This window comes from Benincasa hispida, chromosome 9, assembly GCF_009727055.1.
Source record: "Benincasa hispida cultivar B227 chromosome 9, ASM972705v1, whole genome shotgun sequence".
Classification (NCBI taxonomy): Eukaryota; Viridiplantae; Streptophyta; class Magnoliopsida; order Cucurbitales; family Cucurbitaceae; genus Benincasa; species Benincasa hispida.
Genome location: NC_052357.1, coordinates 68528134 through 68542478, shown reverse-complemented (window position 1 = coordinate 68542478; position 14345 = coordinate 68528134). Strand labels below are relative to the sequence as shown.

The 14345-nt window shown below is 33.8% G+C and overlaps 2 protein-coding genes across 3 annotated transcripts; one reads left to right on the top strand and one right to left on the bottom strand.

The window, feature by feature from the left end:
• Positions 1–1416: 1416 nt before the first annotated feature.
• Positions 1417–6218, top strand: LOC120085712 (phosphoglycerate mutase-like protein 1). Of its 2 annotated transcripts, XM_039041865.1 has the most exons (10): positions 1423–1662; positions 2063–2126; positions 2276–2383; positions 2627–2706; positions 3497–3659; positions 4217–4291; positions 4406–4494; positions 5272–5391; positions 5624–5668; positions 5768–6218. In XM_039041865.1, the coding sequence occupies exons 2-10, from the start codon at positions 2067–2069 to the stop codon at positions 5892–5894; spliced, it is 867 nt and encodes a 288-aa protein (XP_038897793.1). In that variant the 5' UTR covers positions 1423–1662; positions 2063–2066; the 3' UTR covers positions 5895–6218. The 2 variants fall into 2 exon arrangements, with proteins under 2 accessions (XP_038897794.1, XP_038897793.1); XM_039041866.1 differs by lacking the exon at positions 4217–4291 and having other exon boundaries at positions 1417–1662.
• A 534-nt stretch (positions 6219–6752) lies between these two features.
• Positions 6753–13145, bottom strand: LOC120085711 (protein odr-4 homolog). Its single transcript, XM_039041864.1, has 11 exons — positions 12820–13145; positions 12528–12743; positions 12353–12448; positions 11782–11870; positions 11564–11692; positions 9988–10102; positions 9512–9596; positions 9307–9416; positions 7980–8131; positions 7403–7499; positions 6753–7186 (listed from the first exon to the last, which is right to left on the bottom strand). The coding sequence occupies exons 1-11, from the start codon at positions 12898–12900 to the stop codon at positions 6887–6889; spliced, it is 1470 nt and encodes a 489-aa protein (XP_038897792.1). The 5' UTR covers positions 12901–13145; the 3' UTR covers positions 6753–6886.
• Between the last annotated feature and the right edge of the window lie 1200 nt (positions 13146–14345).

Genomic DNA, 14345 nt, shown 5'->3' with positions numbered 1-14345 from the left:
AAAAATATATAATAAAACAAAAACGAGTGTTTATGGATTTTATTTTAAAAAATTTAAAATTTATCAAATGATTATCAAACCATTCAAAACTAAAAGTATATAGATTCATAATGAAAAAATTCCAGTATACAAGAACTAAAAGAACATTTGAAATATGACACCTAAAAGTGATGATTTTGATAATTTTGTCTTTAACTGCTGATCTGAAAAACTTTTGTAAGGAGTCTGACCTTGTTACAAAGTATGACACCTAAAAGTTCAGCTGTAAACGATGACTTTGATAATTTTGTCTTTAACTGCTACTCTGAAAAACTTTTGCCTGGTATTGATTCTGGTCGGTTGATTTGGTTTGGGTTTAAATTTGCCTGCTACACCATAGATTCCAATAAAGTAGTCACACTGCCCGACAAATTAACAGTTCAACATGCTTCCCTTTGCGTGCTTCGAGTTATGACATAGCGTACGTTGCGTTTAAGGACTTTGTACCAATTCCAAGTTTAGAAAGCATATATATATATATAGTATATTTAATTTAAAAAAAACTTTACCCTGATTCTTAAAAGTTTCGACTTTTATATTTTAATTTCTGTTCCTCCCCTAAATTTTTGCCACTGAACAGAGTGACAAAGTGTCATTTTACGTCATGCAATTTCAATTTTTTACCTACCTTAAGAGACTGAATAAAATCATATATCTTGCATGTTTTATTTTTAATTATTCAAATATATATGAAAAAATATTAAATTACATATTTTAGTACCGAAATTTTGTAGATTTGTATTTATTTAATTTTTGAATTGTTAAAATAATAAATTTAATTTGTATTGTTTTAGTCTCAGAGCCTCATTCCAAATGAAATTAGAATTTTTTTTAGAATTTAGATATGATAGATCAATGAAAATTGTTTTTTTTATTTGTTAGAAACCAATTAAAAATAAAATTACAAGTTTAAGTACTTATTTGACACAAAATTAAAAGTTAGAAACTTAAGAAAAAAAGGAAAAAAAAAATAGAAATCTAATGACCAAATAGACACGTACCTAAAACTAAACATGTAATTTACCTAAATATATTAGGGTAATGACTCATCTATGAACTGCTATCCAAATTTTACCTAATCTTCTCCAAATATTGTGGTTTTTCTAAAAAAAAATATTGTGTATTTAATCTTTTTAAATGATTTATTTTAAGAAAAATAAGTGTTAGGTTGGATTGCATCTATCTTTATGCAGTCCAAGCAGTTGGTTAGTAAAATTATTTCACAACAGTTAAATTTTTTTAAAAAAATATATAATTTTGATGTATAACAATGAAAAAAATATGAGATTAGACGGCATCTAATCGCTAATCTAATTTCAATATCCTTTTACAAAACAACATAGCAGAGTTGAATGGACAGTGAAATAGGGAAATTGAAAAGAATGGAATTTGGATGTTGTTATAAAGTGATTGGGCATTTATAGAGATGGCTCAAACCGCGCGCTTTTGAACTGACGACACTGCCTCGGTTGCTATATTATATGTGATTATCCGCGATATTCTGTAACGTGTTGAAAGCTCTGTACCAATTATTGTCGCGCCATTTCTCTCCTTTTCATTCGTCTTCAAGCTCCATAGCTACGTTTTTCCTTCGCCGTCTTCTCATCTTCCTGCTCTCTTCAGGTGGATTTTCGTTACCTGCTCTTTCTTTTTTCTCTCTGACCTTTTTGTTCCTTCAGAACTTTTGCATTTTGTTCTTCTGCGATATGGCGTTACAATTGATGCGGATTTTTATTGAAATTTCTTAGAGACTGTAAAATGTGGTTGATTCCGGTGGGAATGGAATTGTTGCGATGATTGATGTGGATTTCATTTGTTCAGAGCTTCTTTGTTATTTCACGTTGTTTTGGTCGATTCTAATTTTGATTTTTGAATTATGAGACCTCGAATGAATTACGCCTGAGATTTGCATTATTTGTTTCGTCTCTTTGCTTTGTCCTCTCGATTTCCATGGCTTTTCCTTTCCTAATTTCTGAGATGTTTTTGTTTGATCGTTTGTGTTCTCTATTTTGTTGCTTTGTAGATATATGGACTCTGCAGGAGGTTTGAGTTTGTATCCCTCGCACCGTTGTAAAACTATTCATCTGGTTTGTAACATAATGTTTTCAATCTCGCACTCTTCTTGAACTCAGCGATTTGTTTTTCTTCGATTTGAATCTGTTGCTTGTACATATCGTTGAGTTCATGGCCGTTTATTTCATTCTTCAAGCATTTGAACTTTGTATGACTTTTACAGGTGAGACATGCACAAGGAACTCATAATGTTGCAACGGAAAAGGATCGCAGTTTGCTTCAATCTTATGATTATTTTGATGCTCAACTTTCCCCTTTAGGATGGCAACAGGTATATGCTTATAAATTATACCATAATTTCTATAATCTTTAATGTTATACAAACTTCCCCTAACGTATGAGACTACGTACGGAAATAAAACATTTACATAGGGAAAAACGGTCATTAATTCTTATCAAGATTGATTCGATTTTCCAAAAAGATTCGTATGTCTAGTTTAATCAATCACCCTCTTCATAAAACATGTACCAAAATTTTGTTATAAGATCCAGAAATAATATATTCCCTTGATAGGTTGATAATCTGCGGAAGCATGTGCAATCATGTGGAATTTCAAAGACAATTGAGTTAGTCATCGTCTCCCCCTTGTTAAGGTATCATAACGGTAGAAGGCAACTTAATTAATTAATTTATTTATTAAAAAAACATAATTTCCTTATCTTTATAAGGATTCGTGGTCTCATGCTGACATATTATAATTTGCGTGCCTACTTTTTCTTTTGTGGTATGTTTTGTTTGCCCTCCAGGATAATGTTCATTTAGTTTTCAGCCGTCGAAATCCACTATTTTATTTCAGATTCAACATAAATTATGAAGCAAGAATATAGAACTGTACCGCTATGCACATGGAATTAACATTACATTTATGAATTGATATAGTACCTCAGTACAATTTTACATACTTAATGGCGATAAAAGATGGTATGACTGAAAGGATCTACATATTTCTTCCTATCAGAAGATCGAATCACCTAGACAGGCGTCGGCTAGAATTGAGACGCAAAATTCAAGCCCGTGCCTTTCATTTAATACAAAAATTTGATCAGCTCTGTTGTCCACGCCTTTCATTAATCACTTTACTTGAAGGTTTAGGATAACTTTTATGTTTCATCATTGAGATATCTAGTAGAAAAAATATATGATTCATCGTTGAGAATTGATTTCTGTTTAACTTGTATGTTTAATTCTGTCTTATGATAAGGATAACTTTTATGTTTCCTTCCCTCTAGAAAATTGAGTTAAGTCTCTTTTTTTCCTGCTTTCTGGAAGGAAATTTCATCTTCCACAATTCGATTATTTTTGTCCAGATGCAGGAATTTCATTTTTTTTCTTCTAAAACTAATTAAATATTTCTTATTTCAACCATCAATGGTTGCACTGTAGGACTATGCAAACAGCAGTTGGAACCTTTGGTGGGGATGAGTACAAAGATGGTATAAATGTTCCTCCGTTAATGGTAGCAAATGCGGGGGGCAGCAACCATCCTGCAATTTCAAGTCTTAACTGCCCGCCATTTTTAGCAGTAGAGCTTTGTAGGGAACGTTTGGTATATTTCATAAATTGAACTCAAAATTCAAGATTCCATTTTGATATTTCGACTCTCTTCTGCATCAAAACATTTTAGTATATTTATATACATCTGATTGTTGCATGATGTTCACGAGTTTTAAATTTACTTTCTTTTAACATGAAACTATCCAGTATCTATGGCAGTTTCAAATAAAATTTGAGTAACTAATATTCATCTTGAATCAATACATAAAATTAAGCTCTCAAGTTCTCACGTTGAATAATTTTGATTAGGGAAGGGGATATATATAAGCCGAACAGTTAACTTGAAATGTTTTCTTGAATTATACATAACAAAATTATCTGTACTTACATGCGATATTCATCTGTTAGTGAAGTAACTTGTAGTCTCCGTTGATTCTCAACATAGCGGGAATTCGAAGGAAATTCTCGATATAACTGTATTAAATATACATAAGAATATAAGCTGGACAAGTTCTTGGTTTAGATTGCAATGAGTTAAACAGCTAAAAGGCAAGATTTTCCCATGTTTTCCATCTTCGATGATGTCGAATGATTATATTCATTGTACAGGGTGTTCATCCATGTGATAAGAGGAGAAGCATTAGCGAGTATCGGCCTCTTTTCCCTGCAATTGATTTTTCATTGGCAAGTTAAATTGCTTTGTTCATATTGCAAGATTATGTTGCTTTGGTTTCTATTTTTCATCTCTTTTTATTAAGTCAAATCTGTTTTGATACAACATTTCTTCATTTACTCTAGATTGAACATGATAATGATATCCTGTGGACACCGGACAAGAGAGAGACGAATGACCAGATTGTAGCAAGAGGACTGAAGTTTCTGAATTGGTAAATGCTCACTTTATTTATCTGAAATATCGACACGTTTGATGACATATTTTTTAAAGTCTTACTCTAGGAGATTAAAAAACCAAGTATACATGTAATTGGAAAAGGAGAGAAGACATACTCAGTTTAAGTAATGTTTACAATGATGGAGTTTTCATTTAAGTAATGTTTACAATGATGGAGTTTTCATACATTGGTAATATTTCCTAGTTGTTTGTGTGTCAATCGAGGTCAACCTTTTTGTTATCATATTTCCAGTCAGTATCGATTCAGTTATTAAATTTTCTCTGTTCTTTACTCGAAAATTCAATACAAATTGGGGAAATGTCACTCTGAACTTGAGATATAAACCTCATTTGTCCTGTTTTCTTAACTTATCTGTTTGCACGTCAGTATTACTTGGTTCTCTTGCAGTTGAGGAGTTCTACCGTGTTGTCTCTGCCTTTCATTTAGGAGGAGAAAAGTTGCTTCCAGGCAGTAATATCCTACTGTTGAATCAATTTCACTTGAAAGAATAAGTTGAGAAATAGTTTCGACTCGATAGCTACTTTTTGACATTCGTTAATGCCTTTGAATGCTGACAAGAGTTCATTACAGTTATATTTAGTTTGTCATTTGTTGAATTTACAGTTATATTTAGGCAGTAATATACGTCCTTTCTATGTATTATCTCTGGGAAAAATAGAATTCTGCATCTGTAGCCATGGCTTGTGTGTGTTGGCACTCACGGGCTCACAGCTCCTATTTTCTCTTACTTTGTGTTTCTGTCCTGGCCAGGCTGTGGACTCGGAAGGAGAAAGAGATTGCAATTGTCACCCACAGTGCATTCTTATTTGAGCTCCTGAAATGTTTTGGAAATGACTGCCATCCATCTATAAAGAACGAAATCTGCAAATAGTAAGTATTACATTGATCAGAATGACAATTTCTTAGGCAGCAGAACTAGGAAATAATTTTTCAAAAAAAAAAAAAAAATTGAGTATCAATCTACATTAGTTTGTACCAATAAAAAAAGCAAACAATTAATGACTTAAGGCTAGAATCAAATGTGTTTTCTGTATTATAAATGTTGTCTCATTCCCTGAACTTGCATTCAATTATAACATATGAAATTCACATCAATTTGCAGTTTTACGAACTGCGAGCTTCGATCCATGGTTATTGTTGACAAGAGGTATGCACGTTTTCCAGTTTTCTCTTCATCACCTTTTTGTACGGAATAATAGTTTTATTTGGAACACGGGATTTTATATTATCAGATCATTATTTGCAGTATGACAGGATCAGATATCTCAAGGACTAATTACCCCGGCAAAATTCCTCAAGGTCTTGATCTCCCTAGTGACGTTGCCACTGAGAAGCAACCGGAGAAAGTAGTTACAAGTGATGTTGAAGCTTGAAGAAGATAAAAGCTTGTGCTGCTCATTCTCTCTCCATGGGAACACGAGAAATGTCGTCTTCATCGTTAAATCTTGAATCAATTCTATCAGTTAGGTTCTTAGTTCATTTCACTTTTTGGGGTTTTTTTTTTCACTTCAAAATTCAGTTAGGCATGAATTAGGTCAGTCCAAGCCTGCAATTTGTCAATGAGGAGCTTTATACTCAGATTGTCGTGGCTTCTTGTCTCCAAGGTACATTTTTCTGTCCATATTTCGTTTGTTGTGGGTACATGTACTCTTAATTTGATTTTAAGTTAATAAAATTTATGTCTTCCATGTGTTCCATGTGCAAGCTTTCTATTTTAATTTGAGCACATAAGGAGAATGAATAATTCATGAGACTTCTCTTGTCTGTGTCAGTACATCACTATACTGAAGCCAACAGTTTCACATGCGATGACAAGAGAGTTAAATCAACCAATATTCTAACAACTTAGCTAAAACGAGCACATTTGAAACTATTAGAAAAGCATAGCATTCTTTTGTCTTATTTTAGATGCGCATTCAATTAGAATGCAGAAACATATTCTTAAAAAACCTAATTGTCAAATTCTGTTGGTTTTTTTCTTCTAATTAACCTCAATCGTGATTAAGAATATGTTTGCTTTTAACTTTTCAAAATTTGAACATAAGCCATTTTGAAAAAATAAAATGTAGTGTTTGATAATCACTCAAAATAGCTTTTGAAACATTTTAAAAATATATTTTAAACATTTTTTATAAAAAAAAGTTTAAATAAAAATAACTTTTCTAAAAAATATTTTTCCTCTAAACAAGCCCTAAACTTATCATGAAAATGGGGCATTAAGAAGTCCGAAATGAATCTTTGCCCAACCAATTATCCACCCTCCGGAAACCCATAATTGATGAGAAACCAAAACAATAATCATCCTATGATGCTCTCTAATGGCATTGGCTATCAAAATTTGTGTAACAAAGGTTAAGTAAATGAATCATGACCCCATATTGAAAAGCAACACATATCCAATGATAACTGCAAGGATAAGAACGAAAACAGCCACCATAATATTAATACCACTCGACTTGCTGCCCGAAATTACGTCACCACCCGTTCTCGTATCATCGTTTATGTTGTTCATCACTAAAGAAGTCTCAGTCGACTGGATGGGGACGGCCACATCCCAAAATAATTCTGCTGAGAGGGAAAGGGCCTCTTTTTCTGGTTCGAGAATTGACGTCTTGTCCATTGGTGCTTCAGTGGACATTAATTCAGTAAAATGTTCTTTTAAAACCTACATTGAAGTTTGAGAAACACAAGTTAACAAAAAGAATTTACTTCCAGAAAACAACTTTGATCTAGAACGCAATTTAAACTCACAAATTTCAACTGCAAAAATGAATCTCATATTATCCAAATAAATCAAAAGTTCAAAATTTTCAAATTAACTAAATGCAAGCATCAAGGATGATGACTGCAATGGAGAGAAGGGAGAAGGAAAAGTAAAGACCTCAGTTGTTTCAGATGGTTGCAAGTAGTCGCAAACATAAATGTCTGCCAACCAAGGAACAAATACTCTGCGAGGAAATGAGAGATCACACTTTTTCCTGCACACAGAAGCATACAGGAACTGATATTAAGACTAAGAAAATGCGGGTTTCACACCCACTAATATATAAAGTTCAGAAAAGTAGAACATTTGGTTGACTGAACTGCCAATAGCATTCGGCAAATGTTCAAATCACTTTTGCAATTATAGCCTATGAAGTGCACATGACTTTATATGATTGGAATGCTTTTTATTTTGTAGCTTCTTTGGGAGGAGGTTCTCTCTAGGCCGGTCCTTTGGTTCTTTGTCTTTTGTGGTAATTCAAAGTATCTGCTAGTTTGTATAGCACAAAATATTCTTTCGTATAATCACTCTTCTCACTTCTCAGACTATTAGAAGTTTTTTCTTTTCTTTTCTTTTTCTCTAAAAAAAGGAAAGATCCACAACCAAAAATTTTAGAACAAAAACTTGCTGACGCAAATTCCAGAAAACATTTTTGGCTAATTATGGCGTCTATCCTTTCATGTAACCTACATACCTCAACGAGTGAAGGAAGAGCTGAGAAACGTGCTGTGCTGATGTCACTTCATTTGCATCCCCATGAACGTCATCAGATACATCTCTATCTTCTGCATCTACCTCATCACATATTATGTCCAATCTACTCTGTAAACTTGTGATGATATCTCCCTGTGTGGAGAAAAGCATGTGTCAACGTCATGGGGAAAATAAGCAGCAACCATTAATGATAATAACCCTGATTGTCTTGATCTTTTACTTTGTCAACCAAAAGTTGACCCACACTTTGAATGTCCTTATGTCGCACCAGTCACCACGTGAAAGTGATGATCACTAAGAAAATTGACTTTCATGTCTTTTGCGAATAAAGAAGTCTGAAAATGTATAGTCCAGCAAGCACATTTCACTGAACATTATGATCTTCGGAGTTGTGGAACGAATAAGAAACCAGTAGTGAGGTGAACCACATAAGGGAACTTAGGTTCATTAATTGAAAACAAGAAAAGAAATTTTGAGGAGAGAGTTGTGAGGAAAGATTGGACATCTGAAAATCAGATTGGAGGAAAGGTGAAGCAACTTTCAGATCTTATGGGAGACAGTGATTCATAATCCATTTATCATCAATCCTTAACCCCTTTCAAAAAAAAAAAAAAAAAAAAAAAAAAAAAGAAAAGAAAGAAAGAAAGAAAGAAAGAAAGAAAGAAAAAGAAAAAGAAAACATGATGGAAGGGAGGTAATTTTCTTTAAAAGTGGAAAATGAGAGGGTAGTTTTTGGAGAATATGATTTCCATTGAATGAAATGATAGTTTGGTGGAACTTGTCATAACTAATAATGGTGAAGAGCTCTGTGAAAAAACTTTTGAAATGTCAGAGAAGGTGAAGAAATTAGTAACAGAGAAAGGAAATGCTCAAAGAAAGGGCCCGAAGAAGCAACAAGAGCGGTCCATAGCCAATGGATGTAATCAGAATCTATCTAAAAGAAGACAACAATACAAGATGCACAAAACAGTTAAGACCCAGTAGAGGCCAGAGTGGCTGGTGGGAGAAACAAGTGAGATATGGATGGAGGAGAGACCGCATGAACCTTAATTCCACAAGTGAAAACTGGTTCTATAGTCTATTCAATGGAAGAGATGCTTCGAGGTAAATCTTCCAGGATCTTAAATCCGTCGTACAATTGACATAGCAGACAGCTAGAAATTTCAATTGGCAATCAGAGATCAGCTCATCACATAGGAAAGCCTTCTGAATAGAGAATATAAGATTTTTATGACTTAAATGTAGCAGGCAAAAAAATAGTTTCAACATGATGTCAAAGGACATAAAATTAAACATGTAAATGTAACCTTTATTTCCATTACAGCTTCGGAAATAGGTTCTTTTGAATTCAAATAAGCAAAAGAACAAACAGAGCCTCTAAAGACCAGGATACCATCAGCATCTTTTTGGCTGCACACTGTACAAAAAAATTTAAAATTTAAAAAATAAATAAAATGAACAAAGAAAAGCACCACAAAGAACATTTAAATATAATATAGTAAACCAGCAAACCTTCAAAAGACGTATTTTTCAGGAATGGCAGGAGTAATTCAATTTCATGCAAGTCCCCTGTCATAGAAAGGTCATCACTAACAACCTGGCAAGAAAGAAGAAAGATGACGAGGATCATAAATCATCGTTAAACCAAGGCAAATGAAAGAACTATGGGTAATTTGAATAATTATTAACACAACCAAAGAAAAACAAGTAAAGAAAGTACTTTTTTCCTTCAAACAAGGAATATAAGAGAAAGATTCATGCAAGGCATTCATCAAATACTTCCTGGGTGCAACTCACTATTTCCCCACAAAGGGGTACATCATTCTTTCCCTATACACCCTTGGATGAACACACCACCTCTACCAGTTATTAGCACAGTTTGATATAATCTCCACAAAATACGTTGAAAAATAATTTTTTGCTGTGGTTGTAAAGAAAAGGTCCTAGATCTTACTCATAGGTTTGTGCAGCAAAGTTATTCTACTAACCAGATTTCCATCAATCACGGCCTTCGCACCGTTTAGAACATCAGCTTGAATGGAAATTCCATTACGAATTACATCTACTAATCTTTGGACATTTGATGCCCTCCAAACAGGTAACCTGGCAAAAAGTAGCAAGACACAGATAAAGGAATTAAAAAAATCACATTGAGAGGTACATTCAAAATGGTTGCAAAAAGTTTTAGGAAACAACAAGAAGCATAAACTTAAAGATCAACTTTAATTTGAATCCATGAGCTTTCATCTTTGTGTCCATTTAATCTTTGAGCTTTCAAACCTTATAATATCTAAGGCTTTAGAAATAGGTTAAATGGTCTCTCTCTGTTAGCTTTATGTTAGTTAAAGTAACAAACACTAACTGAATATTTTCATTAGTTTTAACATATTTCTATGTTGACGTAGCATAATTAGTTTTGCATGTTATAATTCAAAATAATTTCCTAATTGGTTTACCTCCACGAACCCATTAGCTAGCCTCTACTATTTGGTTGTGTCTCCCCAAACCAATTCACTACCAACCTCATATCTTCTTCCTTTCGCTCCCTAAGCCCATAAATGATGAAACAAATTTCTGCGAACTTACTGTCTCTCCTTTAGCTGGATTCAAATATGTACAGAATACTGGGATCATAAAAGGCCTTTTTCCAAAGAGTGAACTTGATGAGGGTGGTGGGGCATGACGAGTGGTGTAAGCTTCATGGGGTGTTCATAGAAATTCTATGGACAGAAGGGACATAATACAGTATTATACGCTTTCCACATTTTCCCGAATTTGTCTTTAGTTAGAATTGACAAGAAACAATTTTATAATGATACAAAAGTATGGAAGTGGGTGATAAAAGCTAAGCCCCAAGCAACCAAGCAAAAAGAGAATACCAAAAGTCTTTCCAATTGGCAGACTTGCAATAATCTCATACCACAAAGCGTCAAGCTCCAAAGGAAAATGCAATAGACACTGACTTAGCTATAGGTCAAAGTTGTTACGCACAATATTGCCTATACCCAACCCACGCTTTCTGCACAACTCAAAAACGACCTCCCACTTCATGAAAGGAGGCACTCCTTGGCTCTTTCCTACAAAAAACCTTACCACTTAAATTTGACTTTGAAAGGTTTATGAGTTAAGAGTGACCATGTTGTTTGGAATTTCATGGATAAGATGTGTGCAAAAGGGGTTTGACTCAAGTGAAGTTCTTGAGAATAGAATTGCTTGAGATCAACAAACTTCATCATCCTGGTTAATAAGGGGCAAGATTCCTACAACAAGAAGGTTCACATTAAGGTGCAAAAGGTGGAGTGCTAGGTTTTTCATTTAGCATCTATAGCCTATTTTTTAGGGCTTACAGTGGAACACATCTCCAGAACTTGCTCCTTTTGGGACCTCAAGATGGAAACAATTCGAAAATGTCTGTCATCTGGAAGAAAGCTTGCCAGTTTTCTATGTGTGGAAGGTTCACATTAATACATTATAATAGGCCACAAGCAACAAAGAAAGAGACTAAATACTTTATATAGCTTCGTATGAGAAGAAAATAAAGGATGTTATAGTTATGCAAGTTACCTCATATCAAAGTTGAATATACACTTAAATGTCTGAAGTGATGTTAAGACTCTTGCCATTTTAAAATCACAAGGACGCAAGCTGTTTGATGTGAGATTTGAAGTCAAAAAGAAATTCCGACATGTCCACCTGCCAAAATTGTTCATCAGCAAATCAAACATTTTTGACTGGTCTAGAAGGTACGTGAACTAAATATATGAGGATCTCGATGTACACACCTCCTTGGACTATAACAGATATGGATGAGAAGTCTTTCCTCCAAGACATTGACTGAAAATGGTGCTGCTTCTGCAACAGCCTTTACAGTCTACAAGAAACAATATAGTAAAATAGCACTTGAGGGTCTCCAGGCAGAATGAAAATAATAATAATAATAAAATAAAGTCTCTATCCACCATAACCACTGATTTTGATTGTAGTTTACTCAACACTTGTAAGATTCCAACTTCAAACCTCTCTCCAAATTGTCCCAGCAGCTACTAATGGAGAAATTCCTAGAGAGAACCATATTATACACTCGGGGAAAAAATCCTCAACTGGCCACAAATTAATCTATGAGATGCCGCTCCTTTAGAAAACATCACAAGGTTAGCGTTAGCTTTGTAACTTCACCACAAAGGCTTGTATATTCGATACGGACAGAATTTCGATGGAGCAGCTAGACATCAGTTCAACTGTCATGCATTCCAAACCAAGGGCCATTGTGCACGAACACCATAACTAACCAATGTAAAGATACGGTAACTTCAACAATTAAAATCTACATATTGAAAGGGGTGTCAAGGATACCTGGCAAAGCATTAAGGTTGAATTCTTAACCGCCATTTCACTAGCCCATACATAAATGCCAACCACCTTCACACCACCCGGTAGCATTCTCCGAACCTGGAATGAAAATGATATCCAGACCTCTTTTACAAATCGAGATCCCGAAACTATAATTGCGAACAATTTTAAAGTCCACCTGGCGGGCATGTTCAGCAACCCAATCCTTGTCAATAACCAAAGACGATGAATCGACAGCCGGAGATTTTCCTTTCGATCCCTTCTTCTTATCGTCTTTAATGGCGCCGAGGATGGAACAAGCCGCCTCTCCGGCATCGTTGGGAGGAGTTGGGATCAAATCGAACACAAAACCTCTATCTAATGGAGAGCTAAGTCTTCCGATTGCAAGGCCGATCTGTAAACCAACCAAAAAACCATAAATGTCAGTGACAAAAACCTAACGAAATTGTCGAAGCAAGAGAGAAAAGAACCTCCGATGGAATTGCGGACTGAGCGAGGCGATCCTCGACGATTTTGAGCCGAGATTCTTCTCCGACCACAGTTTTCACCATGATAGGCTGTGGCAGTGCTCCACCGCGGCAATTCGGATGGCGTTTTCTTTGTGAAGGAGATCCAATTAGTACGAAGCTGCCTAAGAAGGCGAGATGAAGAGAAGAATGCCGCGATATTCAGCCTCAATTCTAAGTGTTCCTCAGCCCTTCCCGCCAGTAACCGCTCGGTTCGTTTCTTCCATTGTGTTTATTGTTGACTGAACCTTTCGTCGCAGTTGGGCTATGGCTGTGGCTAATGTCGATCGAGCGAACACGTGATCCCCTCAAATAAGTATCGAGCGAGTATATGTCGAAACATGGTTAAATATATATGATGCACGGACACAAATACGAATATGTGATACGGGTATATAATATGACGATATCTTAATTTTTTAAAAAATTAAGATACGAATAGATTGTAGATACATTATATATATATTGTTTAATTAATTTTTATAATACTCATTTTAAGTTAAATTAAAATAGATTCAAGAAGAGAGTGAAAGTTTGAAAAAAAAAATTCATTAACGTTGAGTGATTGTTGAGCGACTGGAGTAGACGGTAGAAAAGAAGTAGAAGATGAAGATTGAAGAATAAAGTTGAGGATGAACGGACTATTTAAATAGTAAGAGAGAAGGGAAGAATGAAGATTTAATTATGTTTCAGATTTTTTTTTTTTAAATTGTTTATGTTTTATCATTTTTAATTTATTTTGTTTTGGATTGCTCAATTTAAGTGAACTTTTATGTTTGGAGTGATTTTAAAATGGTTGAAATCACTTTTATCATTTTCAAAATCACTATGAAACATGTTTAATTCTTTCAAACTAATTTTGATGATATGCAAATTGCATTTAAAAGTGTAAAATTGAAAACTAAATTAATTTTGAGTAATTAAAAGTGTATTTTCAAGTGATTTTAAAAATGAAAAAAAAGTTATTTTTGATGATTTTAGAATCACACAAATAAAATGGGTTGTTGGTTAGGCTTAAATTTGAAAAAAAAAAATTGCCCAATATGCGTATCTGAAAATTTAAAATAAAAAAATCATATACTTCAAATCATATATCAGACACATATCTATCACGTATCTGTATCCATATCTAATACTGATTATCTGCACAATTAGAAGTATCTGTGCTTCCTAAATAAAAAGGCTAAAATATGAATTTAGTCATATTTATTTCTTTTTTTACAATTTTAGTCCATATACCTAACAAAACTTAAATTTAGCCCTAACTACTAGTTCTATATATATATATATGTAACTAAATATCATTATGGTCCTTGTATTTTTAGTTTTAGTTCATTTTAGTCTTTTAAAATATTTATTTTAGTCCTATATTTTTAACTTTAATTCATTCCTTGTTAATAATAAATTTTAAAAACATATCTTTATTTTCATTCCTTGTTAATAATAAATTTTAAAAACATATCTTTATTCGCATTCCTAGATTATCATTC

Bases quoted from the DNA above. Each gene is read 5' to 3' on its own strand.
- LOC120085712 (XM_039041865.1), top strand. From the start codon at position 2,067: ATGGACTCTGCAGGAGGTTTGAGTTTGTATCCCTCGCACCGTTGTAAA. The intron at 2,707-3,496 runs GTATCATAACGG...GTTGCACTGTAG, and splicing joins ATCGTCTCCCCCTTGTTAAG to GACTATGCAAACAGCAGTTG. The intron at 4,292-4,405 runs GCAAGTTAAATT...CATTTACTCTAG, and splicing joins CTGCAATTGATTTTTCATTG to ATTGAACATGATAATGATAT.
- LOC120085711 (XM_039041864.1), bottom strand. From the start codon at position 12,900: ATGGTGAAAACTGTGGTCGGAGAAGAATCTCGGCTCAAAATCGTCGAG. The intron at 12,744-12,819 runs GTTCTTTTCTCT...GTTGGTTTACAG, and splicing joins AGTCCGCAATTCCATCGGAG to ATCGGCCTTGCAATCGGAAG. The intron at 7,500-7,979 runs GTATGTAGGTTA...TTCTGTGTGCAG, and splicing joins CTCTTCCTTCACTCGTTGAG to GAAAAAGTGTGATCTCTCAT.